General features: G+C 55.8%; 1 protein-coding gene across 2 annotated transcripts; it reads right to left on the bottom strand.

Moving 5' to 3' along the window:
• Positions 1-25,725, bottom strand: SSC5D (scavenger receptor cysteine rich family member with 5 domains). Of its 2 annotated transcripts, XM_025369311.1 has the most exons (15): positions 25,621-25,714; positions 24,791-24,817; positions 24,159-24,467; positions 23,825-23,938; positions 23,468-23,578; positions 22,797-23,105; positions 19,892-20,209; positions 19,031-19,204; positions 15,621-15,938; positions 13,422-14,018; positions 13,030-13,344; positions 12,632-12,799; positions 3,605-3,766; positions 903-1,886; positions 1-841 (listed from the first exon to the last, which is right to left on the bottom strand). In XM_025369311.1, exons 1-15 carry the CDS (start codon positions 25,643-25,645, stop codon positions 93-95), a joined length of 4,680 nt encoding a protein of 1,559 aa, XP_025225096.1. In that variant the 5' UTR covers positions 25,646-25,714; the 3' UTR covers positions 1-92. The 2 variants fall into 2 exon arrangements, with proteins under 2 accessions (XP_025225096.1, XP_025225098.1); XM_025369313.1 differs by lacking the exons at positions 1-841; positions 903-1,886; positions 3,605-3,766 and adding an exon at positions 9,507-9,719 and having other exon boundaries at positions 25,621-25,725.
• Between the last annotated feature and the right edge of the window lie 367 nt (positions 25,726-26,092).

The following is a 26,092-nucleotide window of genomic DNA, read 5'->3' as shown; positions in this document are numbered from 1 at the left end:
ACCATCCACACCTTGTTTTTAATTAGGCACTTTGGTTTTTTTTGTTTTGTTTTGATCGGGAATGTCTTACGCCCCTCAAATCCTGGAGAGGGTCACACGTCTCCCCTCAGAGGCCTTTCTTCTTCCTCTGGGGTAGTGGTGGTTGGTGCAGGCATGCTGGTGGTCCAGGCCATCTCTACCACTCTCTTCACGGCCTCACCCAGCTGCCCCAGACCCCGGGCAGCCTCTACCAGCTGGGTCAGCCCCAGCAGCAGGGCTTGGCGCTCCTGCCGGTCCTGTTCCACGACCTGGGTCAGTCTCTGCAGCTGACCACCCACATCCCTCACGGCAGCCACCAGTTCCACCAGGGCAGGTGGCTCACAAGCCATGACCCTTACAGGTGGTGTTGGGGCCACACATGGACCATGGGGGCCTGGGCTCTGACCAGGGGTTGGCCCTAGGGTGAGGGGGTCAAGGGGAGGATGATCCAAGGGGTGGGCTATCAGGGAGAGGTGGGGGTCAGGAGACATAGTGAGGTCAGAGGCTGAGTGTGGGGTATGGGTGGGTGGAGGGGTTAGGTTGGGGCTCTGGCTTCTGGGTGGCTTGAAGTCCTCAGTGGACAGTGGGTCCATGCTTGTGGCTGTGGAGGACCTGGAGGGGCTGGACTCCAAGGCTGGAGAGGGCTCTAAGGTGGGTATCTGGGATGTGGAGGTGTGAGGGGCAGGTGCTGTGAAGGTCAACTGGGGGTGCAGACTGGGCTTGACTGTTGGTGCTAGAGTGGGAGAGGAGAGTTCTGTCCCCAAGGAGGTTGGAAGGGACTTAGTAGTGATGATAGGGGTTGAGGAAGAGTCAGGAGTTGTGGTGGGGTGAGGGGTCGTGGTGGGGTCAGGAGTCGTGGTGGGGTGAGGGNGGAGTTGTGGTGGGGTGAGGGGTCGTGGTGGGGTCAGGAGTCGTGGTGGGGTGAGGGGTCGTGGTGGGGTCAGGAGTCGTGATGGGGTGAGGGGTTGTGGTGGGGTGAGGGGTTGTGGTGGGATGAGGGGTTGTGGTGGGGTGAGGGGTTGTGGTGGGGTAAGGAGTTGTGGGGTGAGGGATCATGGTGGGCTGCATGGTGGTGAAGGGTTGAGGGGTTGTGGTGGGGTCAGGAATCATGGTGGAGTGAGTGGTGGTGGTGGGATGAGGGGTTGTGGTGGGGTGAGGGGTTGTGGGGTGAGGGGTTGTGGTGGGCTGCATGGTGGTGAAGGGTTGAGGGGTTGTGGTAGGGTCAGGAATCATGGTGGAGTAAGTGATGGTAGTGGGTTGAGGGGTCGTGGTGGGGTGAGTGGTGGTAGGGAACTGAGGGGTCACAGTAGGGTTAGGGGTTGTGGTGTGGTTAGGGGTCATGGTGGGATCAGGGATAGTAGTGGGGTGAGGGCTTGGGGAGGGGGCTGGGGATCTGGAATATTCCGAGACTGTACTGGAGTATGGAGTTGTGTCCAAGTCTGGGGTTGTGTCAGATTCTGGGATCTGCTCTGAGGTAGGGGAAAGGCTGGTCACCTCCAACGGTGTAGAAGGGTCAGAGGTCAGCTCTTTGGGCAAGGTGGGTAAGGGCGTGGGCGAGGGCTCCGGGGTCAACGCTGGAACCACACTGGAGTCAGGGGTGGACAAAGCAAAGTCAGGGCTTGTCAGGATGAGGTCGGGGTTCGTCCGGGAGGTCGGGTCTGGGGTGGGTGGTGAAGTGTCCGGAGGGTCAGAGGTCGCCTCGGGCGTCAAGGCTGGGTGGGGAGTGAGCTCTGGACTGCAGTCAGAGGTCAGCGCTGGGCCTGGGGGTCCCGGAGAGGCGGAGGGACCTGGGGACGGGGTTGCGGGCGCTGTCCTGGTCGCACCGGGCCGCGGTGGCCGGCGCTCGGGCCAGGGTTTCCTCGGGGAACCTGGAGGAGGAGGAAAGACAGACGGACGGTCTGAGGTCAGCCGGCTCCGCCCACTACGCGTCCCGCCCCGCCCCTCGAGGAGTCGACCAATGGAGAGGCGCAGAGCCTCGAGACGTCATGGGTCACCGGCAGACTTCACCCGGCCCTAGGGCCCCTCCTCCCTGCCTCCTCCGATGTCTCCAGGCGCCACCTGGTGTCCTCCGCTGCGGAGGGGCACGCGGGTCGAGGGAGTGGGTGCAGGAGGGTGAGGTGAGGGAGGGATGCGGGGGATGCTGGGGCGCGGGAGCGGGGGGAGTGCTCAGAAGCGTGCAGCATACGAGAGGATTCCGAGACAGCGGGGGACTGGGCGATGTGGGGAGCCGGGGAAGGCAGGGAGACGAAAGAGGCTCCGAAGGGAAATTTTAGTAATCAAAATACATTTATGGAATTTTTAAATTTATTTTTATTTTTCTTTTTATTTTTTTGAGACGGAGTCTTGCTCTGTCGCCCAGGCTGGAGTGCAGTGGCGCGATCTCGGCTCACGGCAAGCTCCGCCTCCCGGGTTCACGCCATTCTCCTGCCTCAGCCTCCCGAGTAGCTGGGACTACAGGCACCTGCCACCATGCCCGGCTAATTTTTTGTATATTTAGTAGAGACGGGGTTTCCATCTTAGCCAGGATGGTCTCGATTTCCTGACCTCGTGATCCGCCTACCTCAGCCTCCCAAAGTGGTGTGATTACAGGCGTGAGCCACCGCGCCCGGCCTAATCATGCTTAACTTTACTAAATACTGCTGGACCGTCTTTATCAAACAGCTCTGTCCAATGGGGTTGCCTGTCTCCCCACATCATCACTCACACTTGATAATACCCACCTTTCTCTTTCTCCTCGGTACTTGCCATTGTTTTAATCTGTATTTTCTGGTTCCTGGTGAGCGTGGGCATTTCTAAACACACTCAGCCATTTGGGCTTCCCTTTCTGGGAATCACCTGTTTGCATCTTTCCCTCTTTCTCATCTAGGGCTTCCTATCATTTTCCTCTTTGTCACAGTGACTTATGACTATCTAGGCTGGGGTTTCTCAGCCTCGATACTGTTGTCATTTAGGGCTGGGTGGTTCTTTGTTATGGAGAGATGTCCTGTGCATTGTGGGATGTTTAACACCATTCCTGGCCTCTACCGATGAGGTGCCCATGGGTGACCTCTCACTTCCTGCCATGACAATCCAAAATATCTTCAGATATTGTCAAATGCCCCTTGGGGGCAAAATCGACCCTAGTGGGTGACCAGTGGTCTAGATAATAACCCCTTGGTTCTGTTTGTTTTGTTATGTTTTGTTTTGTTTATGACAAGGTCTCGCTCTGGCACCCAGGCTGGAATGCAGTGGCACAACCACAGCCTGGAGCACCCAGGCTCAAGGGATCCTCCTGCCTCAGCCTCCCAAGCAGCTGGGACCACAGGTGCGTACCACCACACCCAGCTAATGTTCATATCTTGGGGGCTTCACCGTGTTGCCTAGGCTGGTCTGAAACTCCTGAGCTTAAGCAATCCTCCCAACTCGGTCTCCCAAAGTGCTGTGATTACAGGCGTGAGCCACCATGCTCAGCCGATAACCCCTTATTTAAGGATATATTTCTGCTGAGTCTTTCTGGGGTAAGGGTTCCACCAGCGAGTCTGGAATCTGTCTCTTTACCCCACGACACATACCACCCCAGTCCCCTGACCCCAGCCACGTGCCTCACCTGTGTCTCCATGGACCCTCGGAGTTGGAGGACTGCCTGGGCTCCTGGTGGTGCCAGCCCCAAGAGTGGGTCCTAGTTTGCCTGCGGTGGGGGTCCCCTCAGCCAGGCCCCTTCCTGATGGTGTGTCCCACGTCCAGGGAAGCTTGTAACCATCTTTGCCACCTAGAGAGATATGGGGAAGAGGATTGAGTCTTCAACTCCCCTGTGAGTTTGACTCCCCATCTCTCTCCTCCTGGGCCCAGCCCCAGTTCAGGCATCGTCCTGTCTCAACTGCACCACCACTGCAGCCCTCCCTGACCTTGTGGAGACCTTGTCCATTCAGCTGGGATGCTTCTGGTTACCAAGAACAGAAACTGTCACTAAACTAGCACATAAAATAAGGGCATTTGGGCCGGACGCAGTGGCTCAAGCCTGTAATCCCAGCAATTTGGGAGGCTGAGGCCGGCGGATCACTTGAGGTCAGGAGTTCAAGACCAGCCTGGCCAACAGGGAGAAACCCCGTCTCTACTAAATATAAAAAAAATTAGCTGGGCGTGGTGGCACACGCCTGTAATCCCAGCTACTCGGGAGGCTGAGGCAGGAGAATCGCTCGAACTCAGGAGGCGGAGGTTGCAGTGAGCCAAGATTGTGCCATTGCACTCCAGCCTGGGCAACAGAGCGAGACACCATCTCAAAAAAAAAAAAAAAGAATTTGTTATTTTAATTCCCTGAGGCTTCTGCCCTAGGGGAAAAAAATCATAATATCTTTATTAATTAACTGCCTGGAACATTTCTATAATACTATTTTTCCTATTTTTTTTTTTGGCCGAATGCACTTAATCTCTACACAATAGCAATTTTATATAACATATAAATGTATTTTACATATATACATATATGTATGCCATTTTATTTAGGGAGAATAGAAAGATAATTCAGTCCCAGCTTGGTTGATAAAAAGCTTATATGAACAATAGCTTTCTTTACTTTTCTTTTCTTTTCTTTTCTTTTTTGAGACAGAGTCTCACTCTGCCACCCAGGACAGAGTACAGTGGCGCAGTATCGGCTCACTGCAACCTCTGCCTCCCGGGGTCAAGTGATTCACCTTCCTCAGCCTCCCAAAGTGAGCTACAGGTGTGAGCCACCGTGCCCAGCCTCAATGACAGATTTCTTGAGATATAATTCACATATCATGCAATTCATCAACCTAAAATGTGCAATTGGGTGGTTCTTCTTAGCATAGTCACAAGATTGTGTGGTCATTGCCACAATCAAAATTAAGAATATTTTCGGGCCGGGCGCGGTGGCTCACGCCTGTAATCCCAGCACTTTGGGAGGCCGAGGCGGGTGGATCACGAGGTCAGGAGATCGAGACCATCCTGGATAACATGGTGAAACCCCGTCTCTACTAAAAATGCAAAAAATTAGCCGGGCGAAGCGGCGGGCGCCTGTAGTCCCAGCTACTCGGGAGGCTGAGGCAGGAGAATGGCGTGAACCCGGGAGGCGGAGCTTGCAGTGAGCCGAGATCGCGCCACTGCACTCCAGCCTGGGCGACTAAGCGAGACTCTGTCTCAAAAAAAAAAAAAAAAAAAAAAAAACAAAATTAAGAATATTTTCATCACCCGAACAAAACACCCCATACTCATTGCCCTGGTTGTTCTTATCTGAATCATCAAACCAACTTCCTCTGAGACCGTGGCCTCCCACACTGACCCTGGAGGCCTCTTAAACACAGGCAGACACCTGCCCCTTTCCACCCTAAACCCTTCCATGAGTCCCCACGGCCCACAGCATGAACCCCACAGACACCATCTTCCTTCATAACCAGCCCCTGCCAGCTTCTCCAGCATCGTCTCGTCCCACACAATGCTCTGCTCATGCTGGACCCTGACTTTGAGTGAGGAGGGCAGGTTTGCAGTGTTTAGGGGGACATGCCAGCTTCCCCAAGCAATTCCACAAGGAGGTGCTGAGAAATCCCTGCCCATGAGGCTCGGGATGTGGGTACAGGGAGTTCACGGCAGCCATATTTGTGACAGCAAAACACTTGGAACAACCACAACGCCCAGGCTTTTTGCACCTCCCAGCCTCTGCTCATGCTGCCGCCCCACCCCCCACCCCCCTGGAATTCCCTTCCTCTTCATTTCCTACCCAACTGAGCCCGTTAGGATGTTTTCTCATTCCAAACGCAAAACCAGGCTGAAGGGCAGTGTCCAAGACCTTGGGCAAGTTCACCGATGTCACCTTGAGCTCTGTGGCTAGCGATCCCAATCACAGAAATCCCTTGCTCTGCTACCCGCTAACACATTGCACGCTGATCGAACAAGGGTCACGTTTCACCCTGATGCCAGGCACAGCAGACATCTCAGTCATGCCTTTGTATTATTAACCATTCTTAATCAAATACCTTTCCATTTCTATTAGACACCTTAACAGGGTAGCTATAAAATCCTACCAGATAACCACACCCATTAGGAAACCTGAAAAACCATTAGTGGTAATGGCCGGGCATTGTGGCTCACGCCTGTAATCCCAGCACTTTGAGATGCTGAGGCAGGCAGATCACCTGAGGTCGGGAGTTAAAGACCAGCCTGGCCAACATGGCAAAACCCTGTCTCTACAAAAAATACAGAAATTTGCTGGGCATGGTGTCGGGCACCTGTAATCCCAGCTGCTCAGGAGGCTGAGGTGGGAGAATCACCTGAACCCAGGAAGCAGAGGTTGCACTGAGCTGAGCTCACACCACTGCACTCCAGCCTGGACCACAGAGTGAGACTCCTTCTCAAAAACAAACAAGGAAACAAACATAAAAGCAAACCAAGAAAAAACAAAACCACCACCATTAGTGGTACTATTAATTAAAAAAAAATGCCGGGCGCCGTGGCTCACGCCTGTAATCCCAGCACTTTGGGAGGACGAGGCGGGCAGATCACAAGGTCAGGAGATCGAGACCACGGTGAAACCCCATCTCTACTAAAAATACAAAAAATTAGCCGGGCGTGGTGGCGGACGCCTGTAGTCCCAGCTACTCAGGAGGCTGAGGCCGGAGAATGGCGTGAACCCGGGAGGCGGAGCTTGCAGTGAGCCGAGATCGCCCCACTGCACTCCAGCCTGGGAGACAGAGTGAGACTCCGTCTCAAAAAAAAAAAACAACGAAAACAAAAAAGAAAAATTAGTCCAGGGGAAAAAACCCATTAGCAGTAAATCACTAAAGATGTATTTTCAGCTGGGCACGGTGGCTCACATCTGTAATCCCAGCATTTTAGGAGGCTGAGGCGGGCGGATCATGAGGTCAGGAGTTTGAGAATAGCCTGACCAATATGGTGAAACCCCGTCTCTACTAAACATACACTAGCCAGGCACGGTGGAACGCGCCTGTAATCCCAGCTACTCAGGAGGCTGAGGCAGGAAAATCACCTGAACCTGGGAGGTGGAGGTTGCAGTGAGCCAAGATCACGCCACTGCACTCCAGCCTGGGAAACAAGAACAAAATTCCATCAAAAAAAAAAAAAAGATGTATTTTCAAGATGCTGGGTTTTAGGAAGACTCCATTAAGAACACAAATCAGATATACCTAATGTAAATGACGAGTTAATGGGTGCAGCACACTAATATAGCACATGTATACATATGTAACAAACCTGCACGTTGTGCACACGTACCCTAGAACTTAAAAGTATAATAATTAAAAAAAAAAAAAGGAACACAAATCAAGCTGGGCACGGTGACTCACACCTGTAATCCCAGCATTTTGGGAGGCTGAGGCAGGTGGATCACTTGAGCCCAGGAGTTCAGAACCAGCCTGGCCAACATGTTGGCCAAATAAAATCAGAGAATCTTTCAAGCCACAGTGAGAGAGAAAAATACGAAAGCAGAAGAAAGGTCAGAGAGATGCAATGTTGCTGGCTTTGATGATGGGGGATGAAGCCACAAGCCAAGGAGTGCAGGTGGCCTCTAGAAGCTGGAAAATGCACGGGAGCGGATTCTCCCCTAGAGTCTTCCAAAGAGAACCATCCTGCTGACACCTTAACTGTGACTCGCTTAAGAGACTCGCTTAGCCCACTAAGCGAGTCTGACTTCTGACCTACAAAACTGCAAGATAGTAAGTCTGTGTTGTTTTAAACCACTAAATTTGTGGGGATGTGTTATGGCAGCAATGGAAATAGATACAGATCTTTCACAGAGCTTCAAGTCTAGCAGAGATGGATAACACCGATGCAAATTTCTGGCAATGCAAATTTCTCCCACCTTTTGCTCCTCTGAGAATTCATTTCTCCTTATGGTCTGCTGATGAAATAATACCATCTCCCCTGTGAGGTTTCCTTGATTTCTCTACTACAATCATTGCTCCTTCCCTGGAATCCTGCAGCTGTTGTTCGTTTTCAGCAAATAACCCTAACAAGCAATATTCTGCGGTTTTAAACGATTTCACACACATTCTGCTCATTGAATTGGGGCCTGAGGTCACCCAACTAGTTCTAATCCAGGTTGGAACCATGATTGGAACCCAGTAGGAGAGTCGGACTCCAGACTCGTGCTTCTGTTTTAGCATACACGGTTCCCAATCCAAGGAGCAACACATGTGAAATCACTTAAAACAGATTATAATCATGGCTCTTAAGTTAAACTTCTCTGAGCCTCACTTTTTCTCCATCTGAAACACAGGTGTAGCAACAGTTCCTACCGCCTGCAGTTGGAGTCACGCATGCCCAGCACAGACCAAGTGAGCTGTTCTTCCCCCTTTCCAACAACCCTGGAGCCCCCTTTTTTTCCCCCAGAGAAAGAAATGGGTGGCCGGGCGCGGTGGCTCACACCTGTGACCTCAGCACTTTGGGAGGCCGAGGCGGGTGGATCACGAGGTCAGGGGTTTGAGACCAGCCTGGCCAACAGGGTGAAATACTGTCTCTACTAAAAATACAAAAATTCGCCGGGCATGGTGGCAGACGCCTGTAGTCCCAGCTACTCGGGAGGCTGCGGCAGGACAATCGCTTGAACCCAGGAGGTGGAGGTTGCAGTGAGCTGAGATCGCACCACTACACTCCAGCCTGGGTGACAGAGCTAGACTCCGTCTCAATCAATCAATCAATCAATCAGTAAATAAAATAAAATAAAATATACAATATAAATAAGAAACGGGGGCCGGGCGCGGTGGCTCACGCCTGTAATCCCAGCACTTTGGGAGGCTGAGGCGGGCGAATCACAAGGTCAGGAGATCGAGACCATTCTGGCTAACACGGTGAAACCCCGTCTCTACTAAAAACACAAAAAACTAGCCGGGCGTGGTGGCGGGCGCCTGTAGTCCCAGCTACTCGGGAGGCTGAGGCAGGAGAATGGCGGGAACCCGGGGGGCGGAGCTTGAGGTGAACCGAGATCGGGCCACTGTACTCCAGCCTGGGCGACAGAGTGAGACTCCGTCTCAAAAAAAAATAAAAGAAAAAAGAAACGGGGACTCAAAGAGACGAAGTCAGTTTTTCAAGGTTACGTTGCTACTGAAGCTAAGAATGCCTGCCTGCCGTGTCTCCCACCCCACCCCGCACACACCTCCAAGCCTTCCTATTGATAAGGTTGCATACATGGCTGTCTTTTCATTTCCCCGGCGCAGTTTGTAATTCTGCATTTCTTTCTTTCTTTTTTTTTTTTTTTTTGAGGCAGAGTCTCGCTCTGTCGCCCAGGCTGGAGTGCAGTGGCCGGATCTCAGCTCACTGCAAGCTCCGCCTCCCGGGTTCACGCCATTCTCCTGCCTCAGCCTCCCGAGTAGCTGGGACTACAGGCGCCGCCACCACGCCCAGCTAATTTTCTGTAGTTTTAGTAGAGACGGGGTTTCACCGTGTTAGCCAGGATGGTCTCGATCTCCTGACCTCGTCATCCGCCCCCCTCGGCCTCCCAAAGTGCTGGGATTACAGGCTTGAGCCACTGCGCCTGGCCAATTCTGCATTTATTTCTGCTCACGGGCTGGCTGCCTCCCTCCCCTATGGGAGGAGGGGTACCGGGGCCGGGGCCGGACCCGCTGGCTCCGCAGCTGCCGCGCCCGGCACGTGCCCGCCTCCACCACCAGGGGGCGCTATGGGCCTGGGAGGCGCTGCAACCCTGGCAGTCCTTGAACGAGAAGCATCACCTCTCGGAGCTCCCGCTTCCGGCTCTGGAAACGGAATGATAGCTCTAGCTCACAACTGGAGCCCACTCACCCACAAGTCACGGCGCCTCCAGGGCCTGCTTCTTCCCTCCCTTTCCCCACCGCGAGGCCCGCTTCTTGGGACCTGGTTGCCCTTCGCTCAGCTATTATTACCGCTGGCCGATGCGCCAGCTGGCCAATCAGAAGGCGCAGCGCGCCTGTGACGTCACGAGGTGCGAGGCAGATAAACGCCTGCCCCTCCCAGCCCTCCATTCCCGGACCCTCCGCGCGTGCGCATGCGTGCTGAGCGCCAGAAAAAAAAGGCGGGAAAGCACGCCTGCGGCGAGACTCTCCTACGGCAGCGGGAGGCTTGGGCCCCTCAGGAGGGCACAGTACGGGGCGCGGGCGACAGAGGCAGAAGCCCGGGCAGTCCCGGATGGCGTGCAGGACGGGAGAGTGGAATGGAGGGAGAAGACGGAGAAACAGCGACCGCGGCGGATACAGAGGCAGGGCCGAAACGCTGCCCCTTAGGTGGGGAGTGAAACCTCCCGTGAGGGAGCGGCGAGGGCGGCGCGGACGGTGAGAAACGGACAGAGGAGCCCGCGGGAGACAGAAATGGAGGGAAGGGGGCCGATCGTGAGAGAAACGACGGGGAGAGAGAAGACAGCACACGGGAGACTGGGGGGAAAGCACGGGAGATGGAGACTAAGAAAACAACGGTAAGAGACAAAGGAAAAGATACCACAGCCCTGGGCCTGGGGAGGAAACGCAGTGAGAAATGGAGATGATGAGAGTGTGAAGTGATCATGGAAAACCCGACCGTGAAAAATGGAGTTTGAAGCAGGTGGTGAAGCGGAGAACTGAAAGTGAAAGACAAGAGGACAGAGGATAGAGAAACAGGTTGGGCCCCGCTCCCGCCTGCAATTCCAGCACTTTGGGAGGCCGCAGCGAGCCGATGACTTGAGCCCAGGAGTTTGAGACCAGTCTGGGCAACACAGTGAGAACCCATCTCTACAAAAAATTTAAAAATCAGGCCAGGAGCGGTGGCTCATGCCTGTAATCCCAGCACTTTAGGAGGCTGAGGCGGGCGGATCACGAGGTCTGGAGTTTGAGACCAGTCTGGCCAACATGGTGAAACCCGTCTCTACTAAAAATACAAAAAATTAGCCGGGCGTGGTGGCAAGTGCCTGTAATCCCAGCTACTCAGGAGGCTGGGGCAGGAGAATCGCTTGAACCCGAGGTTGCAGTCACCTGAGACCACGCCACTGCACTCCAGCCTGAGCAACAGAGCAAGACTCCATCTCAAAAAAAAAAAAATTAGCCAGGCATGGTGGTGTGCATCTGTAATCCCAGCTATTCAGGAGACTGAGGTGGGAGGATCACCTGAGCCTGGGAGTTCAAGGCTGCAGTGAGCTAAGATCACACCACTGCACTTCAGCCTGGGCAACAGAGCAAGACTCTGTCTCAAAAAAAGAGAAACTTACCATGAAAAATGGAGTGAGAAACAGAGGTGGTAAAGGTGAGATCTGAAAGAAAATAGAAAGCCTGATGAGGAAAGACATAAATTGATCAGGAAAAACTAGGTGAGAAACAGAAATCATGAGAGTGTGAGACTGATAATGAAAGAAAAAGACAGAAGGACAAGGGAGAAAAAAATAAAGAGAAACTGACCACGAAAACTGGAGTGAGAAACAGGTAATGAGGGTGAGAAATTGAAAAAGAAACACATAGGGAAAAAGAAATGACGGGAATATGAAACTGACAATGAAAGAAAAAAACGAGAAAGATGGTGATAGAGCAAGAGAAATGACCATGGAAAAAAAAATACGGCATAAAGATGAGCGTGAGAAATTGAAAATGAAAGAAAAAAGGAGACTGGCACAGAGAAGAAAAGATAGAGAAATTGACCATGGAAAATGGAGTGAGGCCAGGCATGGTGGTTCACACCTATAAGCCCAGCACTTTGGAAGAGCAAGACAGGAGGATCGTCTGAGCTCAGGAGTTTGAGACCAGCCTGGGCAACATAGTGAGCCTGTCTCTACGAAAAATGAAAATGAGCCGGGTGTGGTGGCGCACATCTGTAGTCCCAAATTCTCAGGAGGCTGAGGTGGGAGGATCACTTGGGCCCGGGCAGTCAAGACTGCAGTGAGCCAAGATCACACCACTGCACTCCATCATGGGCAACACAGAGATAGAGATGACAAGGGTGAGAAATGGATAATGAAAGAAAAGAGACCAATAGCGAGTGAGAAACAGGAGCAGAGATGGATTCAGAGGGACCCTGAGAGATGGGGATACAAGGAAGACAGGCAAAGAAAAATGCAAAACAATGTGGTGGCAGCAATGTGGAGGCCAAAGCAGGGCAAGGTCCCAAATGTGGTCCCAGGTGTGGAAGGAGTTGCAACAGCAAGACAGACGCCACAGAGCAGAGGGGGACGGAGCTGTGTCCCTGGAGGCTGATTCTGCAGGCCGGAGGGAGGGGATGGCCAGGGTAGGGAGAGAAGCAGCACTCCAGGAGTCCCCACCTCTGTCTGAGCCATACCAGACCCGGACCAGAGCATGAGCTTCAAGAATGGGTAAGGTTTCGCTTGCTTTGGGGGAGCTGGGGTGGGGACGATTATGTGATGACAGAGTGGCCCTTGGTTGTGGGTTTGACTGAGGGGCCCAGGCTCTCGTATTGTGTGGTTTACAGGAGGGCCATGGACTCAGGATTGCTGAGCTTAGCCTGATCTCTTAGATGGTGTCCTCGGCTCTCGAGAAGTGTCACCATTGAGCCCAAGGAGATAATGCGTTTAGAGTCTCAGGAGCTGAGGAAAACCTTTCTGGGGTGCCCCGAGACCTCAGCAAGCTCACTGAGAAGGGTCTTTCTGGAAACCCTGCAGGGAAGCGAATGGAGGTTTATGGAGGCCCCCCATGGCCACCCCAATCACGCCCCTCACCTGTGTCTGGCAGGCGCCTTGTTGCTGGAGAGGAGATCCCCGTGCGCCTGGTGGTGCCCCAGGGGAGAGTGTGTCCGGGTACCCGTGCCGTGGTGGTCCCCTTGGCCAGGTCCTCTGTTGAGGTGGGGTCCCAGGTCCAGGGGGGATAATCATCATAGTCTGTGTAGCCTTTGGAGAAATTGGGGCAATGGTTGACCCCATCCTCTTTCTCAGAGGTCCTTGCTGCTGCTCTTCCCTCCTCTTTTGGAATCTTCTGGAGCAACTCTGGGATCTCCCCACCCCAACCCCTCAAGCCCAGTTCTTTAGAGTCTACCATGGTGCGGTCACCTGGCCCCACCTTGACTCCATTCTCCTGACCACCCCCCGTAACCCCCTCCACCGCCGCCATGCCCTGGTACCAGTGCAGGTGAGCCCCACATCTTCCTCGTGGTCACAGTTGTGCTTCCCCCATGCCCCCGAGGGGCAGTCGCTCAGTGAGGCCTCGCTTCCCTTGCAGCCCATGTCATCCAGCCAGATGGGCCCAGTCCCAGGGCCGTAATGGGTTTTGCCTACTCGGGGCCGGACCTTTCCACAGCCCAGTTCCCAGCAGGCCACAGTGGCATCCCGCAGGTCCCAGTTGTCATCACACACTGTTCCCCAGCGTCCGGCATGCCACACTTCCAGCCGGCCGGCACAGCGGTTGGGCCCATCGGCCAGACGAACCCGGAACAGGCCTGCGTGGAAGGCCCTGAGGTTAGGAGGGAGGGTCAGTCTCTCCCATTCTCTCCCCACACCCCTCATGGCCACTCACCTGATTCCCTGGTGGTGCTAGCACTGGGAGAGGGGGCCGGGTCTTTGGGTGACTCTGGAGACCCTTCTGGTATCTCAGCAGATGGCTCCAGGGAGGCCTGAGGGATTCTCTTGATAGTGGCCTCAGAGGTCATTTCTTGGGGGCCTTGAGTGGTCAGCATTGCCGTGGTCTTAGTGGTCCGTTCTCGGGGTGCCTGAGGGGTCAGCGTGGCAGTGGTGTGAGAGGTCCATCTCCGGGGGGCCTCCGTGGTCGGCCTTCTGGTAAACTCAGCAGTGGGTCTTCGGGAAGCCTCAGTGGTCAGGGCTGTAGTGGTCTGTGAGGTTAGGTCTGGGGGGCTTTGGGCCCTGGAGTGCTTTGTGGTTGGCGTCAGTGGAGGTTGAGTGGTTGGTCTCTTTGCATATTTTGTCACCCACTTCTTAGTACTCTTAGGCATTTTCCCTGGGGCCTTCGTGGTTGTTTTCTCCAGAACACTGGCAGTCACACTTGCAGAGGGCTTGGTGGCCAGCTCTCCTGGGAGCCAGGCATCCCGATCTCTCCCCAGTCCAGGAATCCAGCTCCAGCTGAAGGGGTCTGAGATGGAGTCCAGGCCTGGGGGCCCTGGAAGGTGTGTGGGGCAGGAAGAGAAGACAGAGACACCATGATGACAAGATCATCTACCCAGACCCCTCCTCTCCAGTCACTTACCCAGTTCCCATTCATTCATCATTCATTCATTTATTGTCACAAATCAGGCACCTCCTATGAGCCACACACTATGTTAGACCCTTGGGGAGCCTGTGGTAAGCCAAACCTGACACCACCCCCTGCCTTCTTGGCATTTACAATCTGGACATGACTGACCCCCTCACCCCTTCACACCTGACCCCCCTCCATCTCCTCAGCTTCTGCTCTGAGTCAGGGCCTCATTTCCTGTACCTTCGGATGGGTTTCCCTACCTCCTGTCAATTCTTACCACCAGAGGGGTACCCAGGTCCGACAGGCCACTCCTGAATTCAGAATCCTTCTGTGGTGCCCCCATGGCCCTCAGGAAGAGGGGGACAGAGGGAAGAGCCATAGCTTCCAGCAGAGGTGATACCTCCATCCTTTGAGGCACCACTCTCCATCTTCCATCCTTCTGATTAGCACACGTGTGCAGTAAAGGATTAACCTTGCCCAAAGAAAGGTTTAGCCCTTTCCCCGGCTCCTGGGAGATGGCTTCGAAGCCTTTGGAACACCTTGCCTGATAAGAGATTGTGTCCCTGGGGGACTTGGGCCATGCTGGATCGCCTGTGCTAACAGTGTGATTTATGGTCAGCCACATGTACGTGGCCGAGCCCCCATGAACACTCTGGACGCCACGGCTCGGGGGAACTTCCCTAGTTGGCGGTTCCTCATGTGTGTTGTCCCACTTTGTTGCTGGGATAATGAAGTGCTGTCTGCACAGCTCCACTGGGACAGGACAGTTGGAAGCTCACACCTGCTCTCACCTGAGCCCTGCCTCAGGCGCCTCTTCCCTTGGCTGATTTTAATCTGTATCCTTTCACTGTGATAAACAATAACCCTGAGTGTAACAGATTCTTTGGTTCTATGAGATCTTCTAGCAAATTATTGACTCTGAGAGTGGTCTTGGTGACCCCAAACTATAACGAGTCACACAGGTTTGCAATGATTTGTTAGAGTAGTTCTTTCTCTCCATGAGCTGTGAGGTATTCAAAGACCAAGACCATGTTCATTCCATTCATGAGCCCAGCATGAGGACCCTGCGCCTAGCTCAGCCTCTGCCATGTAATAGCAGGCATTGCCTGAGTTTATGTTAACTGGCTCTCGCTTTGGCTTCTCTCCATCTCCCAGTGCCCTGCCTGCTTCCTTTCATCTTAGGAAAGCTAAAGCTTCCTTCTTAGTGGGAGATTTCCTTGATTCCTGGAAGGAAGAGGAAGCAGCAACTTCTCTGAGTGGGAATCCCAGGTCTACCAGTCAGTTGTTGCTGTGTGATCTTGAGCAAGTTACCTAACCTCTCTGTGCCTCAGCTTATTTATCAGTAAAATGGGCATAACACATACCACCCTAGACTTATTATGTGATTTCAATGTGGTCATATATGCAAAAACACCCAGCACAGGGCTGGGGCTTAGGAAGCGCTCAATGTTAGTGCCCATGTTAGTTACTGTTCCCCCTCCAGGAAGCCCTCCTGGAGTCAACAGATAGCTAGGGCCTCCTTACCAGTGCAGGTGACCCCAACATCCTCATTGTGAGCACAGTTGTGCTTTCCCCAGGGAGCAGCAGGGCAGTCGGACAGCGAAGCCTCGGTCCCCACACAGGCCACATCATCTAGCCAGATGGGACCTGCACCCCAGCCAAAGCGGCCAGCAGCAGGGTCTGGCTGCCGAGGTCCACCACAGCCCAGCTCCCGGCAGACCACGGCTGAGTCCCGCATGTCCCAGCTATCGTCACACACGGTCCCCCAGCGCTGGTCATGCCACACCTCCAGTCGACCTGAGCACTTGCTGGGCCCAGCCACCAGGCGCAGCTGGGGGGACCCTGAGGTAGAAGAGACCCAAAGAATTAAGAGTCAGGGAAGCCACCCAGCCTCCTGACTCTTCATCTACCTTTCCCTCCCTCCATCTTCCTTTCCATGCATCCATCCGTTCATCCATCTAGGCCTCCCCTCCATTCAACCATCCTTTCCTCCAGGCAGCAAATATTTAATGAAGCCTTTTTTGTGCCATTTTCTGCATTAGGCACGAGGGATAATGAGCCAGGCAGAGTTTGGAGGATCCTCAAAAAGCTACACATCAAATTACCATATAATCTAGAAAGTCTATAGTAGGGATATACCCAAAATAAACTGAAAACAGGTATTCAGACAGACACCGGTATGTGAATGTTCATAGCAGCACCATTCACAGTAGCCAAATAGTAGTGGTTGTACAACATTTTGAATGTATAAATACCACTTGAGTTGTATACTTAAACTGGTTAACTTTATATTACATGAATTTCACCTCAATTAAAATAAAAGTCTTTTTCCCTGCAATTGTTCACCACCCTTAATTTTCTCTCATTATTATTGGTTTAATAAGGGGTTTTTTTTCTTCTTTTTTAGATTTTATTTTCCTAACCACTAGACCACCAGGGATAATAAGGTGTTTTGTTGTTGTTTATGAGTCAGGCACAGCCTCTGCTTTGAAAAACTCTCGGTCTTTAGAGAAGGTAGTATGCACACACTTCATTGCAACTCAGCGAGCTAAAGGGAGTAGTGGAAGTACCAAAAAGGCAAGGCAGACACACAACGAGGAGAAGGTGAGAAAAATTCTGCCTGGGGAAGCTGGAGAAGCTTTCTCAGAGGAAGTCCTTTAAAAGACAGGAAGCAGCAGGCCAGGCACGGTGGCTCACGCCTGTAATTCCAGCAACTGTGGGAGGCTGAGGCAGGCAGATCACCTGAGATCAGGAGCTCGAGACCAGCCTGGCCAACATGGAGAAACTCTGTCTCTACTAAAAATACAAAAATTAGCCAGGCACGGGCCAGGCGCGGTGGCTCACGCCTGTAATCCCAGCTACTCAGGAGGCTGAGGCAGGAGAATCACTTGAACCTGGGAGGCGGAGGTTGCAGTGAGCAACCACTACACTCCAGCCTTGGTGACAGAGTGAGACCCTGGTTTTTTTTTACAAAAAAAAAAAAAAAAAAAAAAAAAAGTCTGTTAAAAATGGTAAATTTTATGTCATGTATGTTTTATCACAATTTTTTTAAAAGAACGTGAGCCCTGGAACAAGCGTTTTTGCTTGAATCCTGGCTCTCCCATTTCTCAGCTGCGCTGCCTCATCTGTAACATGAAGACCTGTCAATGCCCACACCGCAGTGGCTGCGAGCGTCACCTGGACTGAGACATGGAGAGAACTGGGAACAGCATCAGTGACCAGGAGCCAGCGCATGCTCGATCAGTGTTAGCTGACATTATTATTCAGGAAAAGGGGAAAGAGGCCTCTGGGAATGGTGACCATGGTGAAAACAAGTTGCTGCTTTTGTTTGGCCTTTTCCCGTCTTGAGGAGACAGCTGTGTTAACCACGCCTTCTTATTTTCTGTATTTCTGATGCTTTGACATCTTGGAGCATTCCTGATCCTGAGGGACTGCCCCTCCCAGGGTTAGCTAATTCCTAGAGATGGTAAACGGCTTGAGCATGCCTTCTGTGTGCAAACCACCCTCTCCACTGGGCCCTCACACCCTGGGCCACTCTGCACCTGTCCTCACTGCCCCAGGGCCAGGTACCAGCCGACTGAGGACACCCCTTCTGAGCCACCCCCACCCCCCACTGAAATTCTTCAAAGCAGCCAATTCTAAGCCTGCTTACCCTGTCTCACCTATTCCTTCCTGCACAAAACACAAGAAAGACCCCTGCACCTGGCCGGGCATGGTGGCTCACGCCTATAATCCCAGCACTTAGGGAGGCCAAGACAGGAGGATCACTTGAGGCCAGGAATTTGAGACCAACCTGGACAATAGTGAGGACCTGTCTCTACAGAAAAAAAAAACTTAGCTGGGCACGGTGGCATGCAGCTGTAGTCTTAGTTACCCAGGAGGCGGAGGTGGGAGGATCACTTGAGCCCAGGCGTTTGAGGCTGCAGGGAGCTGTGACTATACCACCGCACTCCAGCCTGGGCAACCAAGTGAGACTCTGTCTCTAAATAAATATATGGATAAAGATTCCTGCCATGCCTCCCTCTCACTCCCTCTACCTCCTGCCTGGCCCTGGTGCTCCCCTGTGTGACCCCGTGTGGCACGCCGTCCTCTCGAGAACCGTGAGTCACAATCTTTTTAGTGGCTGTCATCTGATCTCCTGGCCTCACCGCACCTGGGTAATAATAACACCTATATTTTAAACAACAGTCCTTTCAATACTCATGACAGAGGCCAGGCGCGGTGGCTCACACCTCCAATCCCAGCACTTTGGGAGGCTGAGGTGGGCAGACGGTTTGAGCTCAGGAGTTCGAGACCAGCCTGGGCAACATGGCAAAACCCCATCTCTGCAAAAAATACAAAAAATTAGTAGTCCCAGCTACTCAGGAAGCTGAGGTGGGAGAATCACTTGAGCCTGCAGGTTGAGGCTTCAGTGAGCCATGATCACACCACTGCACTCCAGCCTGAGTGACAGAATGAAATCCTATCTCAAAAAAAGAAAACAAAACAAAACAAAAACTGGTGGAAAGGAGGCAGGCAGAACCATTGATCATATTTGCTAAAGAACTAGAGACTCTGGAAAGTAAAGGTAATGTTTGAGCAGGGCTGTTCCTTCAAGCTGGCCCGAGTACCCCATGATGGATCCTACAGCTACACCGTGCAGCTCCGGAATAGAGCAGACCCAGCCCACCATCCTTTCTCTTATCCAGGACTGGTTACAGAATTTTGGGGGCTCAGTAAATGATGAAAGTCAGGACCCCTTGTTCAAAAATTATCACACGCTTCCAGACATGACAGCAGAGCACTGAACCCAGCTCAATGTCCTGGGTGAGGCCCCTGTGCTCCTCTTCTCCACCTTTCTCTTTGCAAGAGGCCCCCCATAAGACAGTCTCAGAGCTGAGAGAAGGAAACAGAAGGAAGGACCTTGTTTTCCTGCAGAGCATGGAGGGACTCACCGGCTTCCGGTCCGGGCTCCCAAAGGACAGTAGGGGAGGCTGGAGGAGTTGAAATGCCTGCCGTCCCCCGAGCCTGGCTCGTCATGGTGGACGGGGGCCTGGAGGCAGCCTCCCTGGGCGTGGAGTTGTTGCTGTCCGTGGGGGCCGTGGGAGGGACATAGCCCAGGGGCATGCCTGTGGAGCAGGGGGTAAGTGATTGCCACCCACACACACCATCCGGGAGCTGGAGCCGGCATCCCCACCTCCCGCATCATCCTTCCTCAGTCCTCTCAGCTGCACGCGGAGATCTCTTCCTGCCGAACCTCCTCCCTAGACACAGCCCACGCTTTCCACGTTCCTGACCTGGGGAGAGGGGGTGTGAATGGGGGGCAAGAGAGCAGAGAGAGCAGAGGGCATGGTAGCTTAGGGGTGACAGAGAAGCGGGAGGTGACTTTATGCAGAGTAGAAGGCTGGCGTCCGCCAGGGGCCAGGAGGCAGGGCCAGCCAGGGCTGCCACAGGGCTGAGGTTCATCCTCAGCGATGTTTCCATTTGGGGCTGGATTGTTCTCGGCTGCGGGGGCGTCCTGTGCACCGCGGGATGTTGAGCAACACCCCTGGCCTCCAACCCCTGGATGCCAGGAGCACCCCCACCCCCAGCTGTGACCATCAAAAATGTTTCCAACACTGTCCAATGTCCCCTTGGGGGCAAAGCCACGCCCAGCTGAGAACCACTGACGCAGGGTGAGGATTCAGAGAGGAATAAGATGGGGGAGTGGAAAGTCCAGACAAAGGGCAGGAAGGGCGTGTAGGGACCCCCCCCATCTTGCCCCTCTGCTCCAAGCACCACCACGCCCACCTCCCAGTCCACCACAGCCCCCTCACCGTCACACACGGCCCCGGCGTCCTCGCGGTGGTGACAGTCATGCTGGCCCCAGGGCCGAGCTGGGCAGAATCGTAAGGCCGTCTCGTTTCCCCGACACCGAAGGTCGTCCAGGACGATGGGTCCAGACCCCTCCCCAAAGAAGGCGCCCCCGGGGGCGGCCAGCGCCCCCCCGCAGCCCAGCTCCCGGCAGGCCACAGCGGCGTCTCGCAGGTCCCAGGCGTCATCACACACGGACCCCCAGCGCCCCCCATGCCAGACCTCCAGGCGGCCAGCGCACCCGTGGGGGCCATCGGCCAGGCGCAGCCGAGGTGCTGGGCCTGGATAGTAGGAGAGGGAACACAGGGCCAGGAAACGAGGGTGGATGAGCCGGGACTAAGTTATGCTCGGGCGGGCTGCAACCCCAAGATGACTCTGGGAAGCAAATATTCCATCTTCACTATCCAAATGAGGAAAAGGTTCCAAGACAGGAAGTCATTGGCCCAGAGTCCAGCTCCCGCGCATCCCCCATGTGCCTTGCCTCGGGGTGGTGGGGGCTGGGGATGCTGGGAGCTCTGGCTCTGGTGCCCTGGATCCACCTCCCATGCCTGGCCCCCCAGATCCTAGAGAGCGGGATTTCCAAGTCTCAGCACCACTGGCACTGGGCATCCTCCTTTATCATGGGGACTGTCCTGTGCTGCATCCTCTACCCACCGCATGCCAGTAGCAACCCCTCCCCTAACTGTGACAACCAAAAACGTCTCCAGACATTGCCTCATGTCCTTTGGGGAGGAAGGGGATGAGAAAGTCCTCACTCCCTTGCCAGTTGAGAGCCACTAATCTAGATACTAACCTCTTGCTGGCCTTGGGGTGCATAGGGTACACTTCATTTTTTTATTTTTGAGGGGAGGGGATCTGGGTCACCCAGGCTGGAGTGCAATGGTGCAATCTTGGCTCACTGCAGCCTCGACCTCCTGGACCCAAGTGATCCTTCCCGCCTCAGCCTCTCCCAAGTAGCTGGGACTACAGGCATGCGCCACCATGCCCTGCCATATATATATATACACACACACACACATATATACACACACACACACACACATATATGGCGCATATATATATATATGGCGCATATATATATATGGCGCATATATATATATATATGGGAAAGAGTTTCACTATGTTGCCCAGACTGGTCTTGAACTCCTGGCCTCAAGAAATCCTCCCAAAGCACGTGGGTTACAGGTGTGAACCTGTAACCATGCCTGGCTCTTAGGGTACATTTCTGTTGAGGTAAGAGTTGAGTCATCATTGGAGGATTCTGGAGTCCCTCTCTCTGTCCCCCAACGTGGGGGGTGTGGAATCACCCCCAGTCACTGTTCTAGAGAAGAGCACAGAACTAAGGAGGGTTCTAACACACCTGTCTGCTTTTCCTCATCTGCAGACAGGGAAGGGGAGCGTCTCCCTCCTGGGGTTGCCATGATAATTAAATCAGATGCTGGCGAAGCTCCCAGCTTCACCGGGCGCCTTAGTTCATTCGTTTCCTCTCTTGGCACTTTCACCCTCGCCTCTCTGGAGCCTTAACTTCCCTCCAATGAACTCTGCCCTGAAGGTCCCACTTCTGCCCCCACAGCTTGTACACTAGGCACACGAAGGCACCACCCCCGCCCCGCACAAGCCTTCTCTGCCCCTCACTCCCACTCTGACCTCTGTGTCCTGGTCTCCATCCCCACCATGTCCCTACGGCCGAGTGTGTGGTGGGAGAGGTGGGGGGCGTGGGTCTATACAGACCCAGAAGGGTCAGCGGCTGGGGCTGGGGCTTGCTAGGCACATGGGTCTTGGGCCATTTACATCACCACTCTGAGCCTCGGCCCCACATCTGTGAAGAGAGGGATGAGAATCCACCCTGTTGGGGCTGCCGGAGGCTTAGAGCGGCCCCAGGTAACGTGCACAGCGCAGGGCCCAGCACACAGCAGGGACTTGAGTCAGCCTCCTTCTCTCTTCTCTTCCCCCTGGACACCCACTGACGTCAGCGTTTCCCACCCCTCCTGGGCAGGCACCCAGCTTTGCCTGTACTTCCCCCCGCCCAGCGCTGATGAAACGCCAGGTGGGTACCCTCCGCCTGCCGGCCTCCTACAGTCAATGGACTGCAAAGTGCAGCAGGGCGGGGACTGGCCTTTCTCCTGTGGTTTCCAGGCGCTGCCATGGTGCTGTGTAAAGATTTGTGGAAGGAAAGAAAGGAAAGAGAAAGGGAAAGAGAGGGAAGAAGGGAGGAGAGGAGGGAGGGAGCCCCTGAGCTCTCACCTAACACCCCGCCGACAGCCGTTTCTGGGTTCTATCCCAGGTCCAAGGGGGATGGGAGAGGGGAGGGACCCCTGGGAGACAGCTAGACCCTGTGCTGAGGGGGCGTGTATGAGGGGAGGTAGAGGCTCACCCGTGGGGGTCCCCACCCTGCCTCAGTCTCCCTCCCTCCTTCCCACCAGCTCGCTTGAGGATGGGGGAGGAGCAGAGGTTGGCCACAGAGACAAGGGCTCTCCGAGAGCGACCCTGCCGTGGCCAGCCCCGTGGCAGAGGGCAGGCAGGGCTTCCTGCACTCCAGCACTTGGCTCAAGCCTGAGGCAGGCATTCCTAGCTCCATCAATCCTTCAGGAAAACTGAGGCTTAAACAAACTGTCACTGGCCTAGGGCCCGGGACAGGGCTGAGCGCTAGCCCAGGCCTCAAGCCTTCTCCTCCCGTTCCTGGCAAGGAGAACGGCAGGAGCTGCAGGAGGAGGGGCTGGAGAGCGTGGCCAGTGGGCGCTGGACAGGCAGAGAGCAGGTGGGCAGGAGGCAGAGCTGGGAGCAGGCCCTCTGCAGCTTCCTGGAGGGGGAAGAGGGAGCCGGGGTCTGAGGAAGGTGGGAGGGGGCCAGGCCCCAGCCCCGACGTACCGGTGCAGACCAGCCCGGCATCCTCGCTGTGGTCACAGTTGCTCCGGCCCCAGGGGCTTCGGGGGCAGTCTCGGAGGGCCTGTTCTCCTCCTCCACAGCCCACGTCGTCCATCCACACGGGCCCAACACCAGGCCCGAATCTGGCACCCCCGGGGGCCGCCAGCGCCCCCCCACAGCCCAGTTCCCGGCAGGCCACAGCGGCGTCACGCAGGTCCCAGCCGTCATCACACACGGTGCCCCAGCGCCCGCCGTGCCAGACCTCCAGGCGGCCAGCGCACCTGTGGGGACCAGAGACCAGGCGCAGCCGCTCTGTGGGGTGAGCAGGGAGGGGAGGGTGTGGCCAGTGAGAAATGATTCAAACAGCCCTTCCTCGATTTCCACCCGGGGGAAACAGGCCTCAGGGAGCGGTGGCCTGAGATCTGCCCGCCAGCAGCCCGTTAAGAGGTGAGTCCACAAACTGAGTGGGCCAGGACACCTGGGCCTCCTGACAGGGCAGGAAGAAAAGGGGAGACCAGGCCTGACCGTCTAAATCTCTGGGGCAGGGACACGGTGAACACTGGGATCCTTCCAGGGCCCCGGCTAAGGAGAGGGCACCCACGGGTCCTGTTTGTCTGGGCCCTGGGCCTCACAGCATCCAGGCTGGGGGTCGGGGGAGCCTGCAGGGAGCTTACCTTGGCGGGGGGCTCCAGTTGTCAGCAGAGGGGCCCGGGTGGACTTGGCCTGCTTGGGCCGGGGGCTCTTCTTCCGGGAGGCATTCTGGGGGTTCCCAGCGAGGCGGGGGCCTGGGAGGGGAGACAGCCAGGGGTCAGGAGCTGAGCCCCTCATCCTTCCTCCCATCTGGGGGCCAGGCCTCTGTCTCTGAGGGTCTGAAGTGATGGAAGTTTCCCTGGGCTATGAAGGAGACGGGGTGGGGCGGAGAGGTGGGCAGTGTGTCCCCTGGGGGTTCTCAGTGCAGAGGTCTCTCTCCCCTCGGCGGGAGCAGGAGGGTGCACTGGGTGGGGGTGGGCAGGGCAGTCCCCTGGGCTCACTGTGTGTCACCGGGGGCTCCTCCGTGCTGGGGCTCAGCTCCACCGACAGCCCTGGCCAGGGAGCCCCATCCAGGGGAGACGTTGAATCGTCCCTGGAGTTAGCCACACGCTGACCTGCGGCGGGGGAGGCGGGGACAGAAGCTATGAGGAGAGTGGGGGAATCCAGGTCACTTGGGTCCCTGGAAGAGGAAGTGAGACTCCTGGCTTTGGAGGGGATGGGAGGCTGAGTGTCTCTGGACTGCTGCACACTCAGACTTTCTGGGGCTAAGGACTTGGGATTCCTGGGACATCTCCAAAGGAAATCTCCGTGAAGGAGCAGCCAGGGTGTCCTCACCTGCACAGACGACGCCCGCGTCCTCCTCGTGGGAGCAGATGTGGGCCTTCCAGCCCCGGTGGTGGCAGAGGCCCAGCTGCCCTTCGTTGCCCCGGCAAGCCAGCTCGCTGAGCCACACGGGCCCTGCCCCCTCCCCGAAGAAGGCGCCTCCGGGGGCGGCCAGCGCCCCTCCGCAGCCCAGCTGCCGGCAGGCCACAGCGGCGTCACGCAGGTCCCAGCCATCATCACACACGGTGCCCCAGCGCCCGCCGTGCCAGACCTCCAGGCGGCCAGCGCACCCATGGGGGCCATCGGCCAGGCGCAGGCGCTCTGAGGGTTGGAGGAATGACTGTGACTGGGGAGGGGCATCCTTGGGGTCCCAGGGCCAGGGTGACTGGGGGCAGGGGGCCATCCTGCGGGTACTGTCGGTAGGCCAGTGGCCCTGCTCACTGGCCCCTGGGTCCAGACTCCTGGGTGCTCAGAGAGATGCGGCCAGACACCTGGGGGATCCCAGCGCAGAGCAGGGGCCAAGGTCACAGTGGAATTCGGGTGGGCCAGGGACCCAGTGGGGTTGAGGCCAGGCCTGGACGGGCAGAAGGGGGAGTCCTGGCGCTGGGTGGAGGGGGGGAGATGGGAGGAGTCTGGGCACTTACCAACAGCCTGGATCCCCACCAGTGCCGCTGGAAGGGAGGGCAGAGGGTGGGGCAGAGTGAGGGGCAGGGCGGGAGTGGCCCTTTCTCCAGCGCAGGCCCCTCATCTTGAATACCCCAACACACACACACACACACACACGTGCACACACACACGCACACACAGAGTCCTCACACACGCGCGCACGCACACACACACACACGCCCACACACGCGTGCGCGCACAGAGTCCTCACACACGCACGTGCACACACATGCACACGCACACACACGCGCAGTCCTCACACACGCGCGTGCACACACACGCATACGCACACACACGCGTGCACACACGCGCGCGCATGCACACACACGCACACACGCGCACACACAGAGTCCTCACACACGCGCGTGCACACACACGCACACACGCACACACACAGAGTCCTCATACCTCTGAACCAGAAACCCCGCTGCTGGGAGGCAGGACTCTGGACAGAGGGGCGGGCTGAGGCACAGGTCTCTGAGGCGGGTGGGGCTGCCGATGCCGGGTCCCTGAAGTCAGGGCTGGGGACCCCGGCTTTGGTACTCTCACATGGGCTTGGCTAAAGGTCAGGTGTCCGGGACATCCCCTGCAGGGTCAGGGCTGGGGGGTGGGCAGGGGGCAGGTCCCTTGGGCTTCTGGGCTCGCAGAAGGCTGAGCAGATCAGGCAGGGATCCTTAGAAGGGATGTCAGGGTGTGCAGGAGCACCAGGGACCAGTCCCGGAAGTTTGAATCTCTAAACTGGATAAGCTAAGGGGTCAGAGGTGGGGGCCTAGGCCCCCTGAGTCCCCAAGGAGAATGGATCACTCACCAAGGAGGCAGGCCAAGACCCTCATGGTTGCAGCCAGGGCAGGGGATGGGGTGAAAGGGGAAGGAGAGCGGGAGAGAAAAGGAGGAGGCAGCTGGGGAGAGAGGGAGGGAGGGAAGCGCCTGCCGGAGGCGCCCAGGCCCGAGGAGAAGCAGGCAGGGCTGGACACTTTGCCAGGAGAAAGAAAGAGGCTGCAGGGAGGCGGCAGGGGACGGGGGGGGCGGGAGGGGGCTGGCCGGCGGCTCAGGCATTGGGGGGAGGGGGGTGGCGGGCGGGAGGGAGGGTGTCCAACTGCAGACACCCACACGGGAGACGTAGACGACGGCCAGGCATGCTGCAGCCAGCGAAGTGCTATGCTCAGAGATGCTCAGGGGGTGGCTGGCTGCAGGAAGGCGCAGGACAGGGGCTGGGGGACGTGTGCGTGGGGGTGCAGCATGAGCAGGAGAGGGTGCCCACCTGTCTCCTCTCTTGTCTG

Source organism: Theropithecus gelada, chromosome 19, assembly GCF_003255815.1.
Source record: "Theropithecus gelada isolate Dixy chromosome 19, Tgel_1.0, whole genome shotgun sequence".
In the NCBI taxonomy this organism is placed as follows: Eukaryota; Metazoa; Chordata; class Mammalia; order Primates; family Cercopithecidae; genus Theropithecus; species Theropithecus gelada.
Note: the sequence above shows the minus strand (reverse complement) of the source record. Positions and strands in the feature narration are given on the sequence as shown.

What these genes read in the sequence shown, in the direction of transcription:
- SSC5D (XM_025369311.1), bottom strand. Translation starts at nt 25,645, where the DNA reads ATGAGGGTCTTGGCCTGCCTCCTTG. An exon ending in CGCCGGGGCCGTGTGTGACG is followed by an intron (nt 19,205 to 19,891) that starts GTGAGGGGGCTG and finishes CCTGCTCCACAG; the next exon opens with GCATGCCCCTGGGCTATGTC. An exon ending in TGTGGGGCTCACCTGCACTG is followed by an intron (nt 12,800 to 13,029) that starts GTACCAGGGCAT and finishes ATTTCTCCAAAG; the next exon opens with GCTACACAGACTATGATGAT.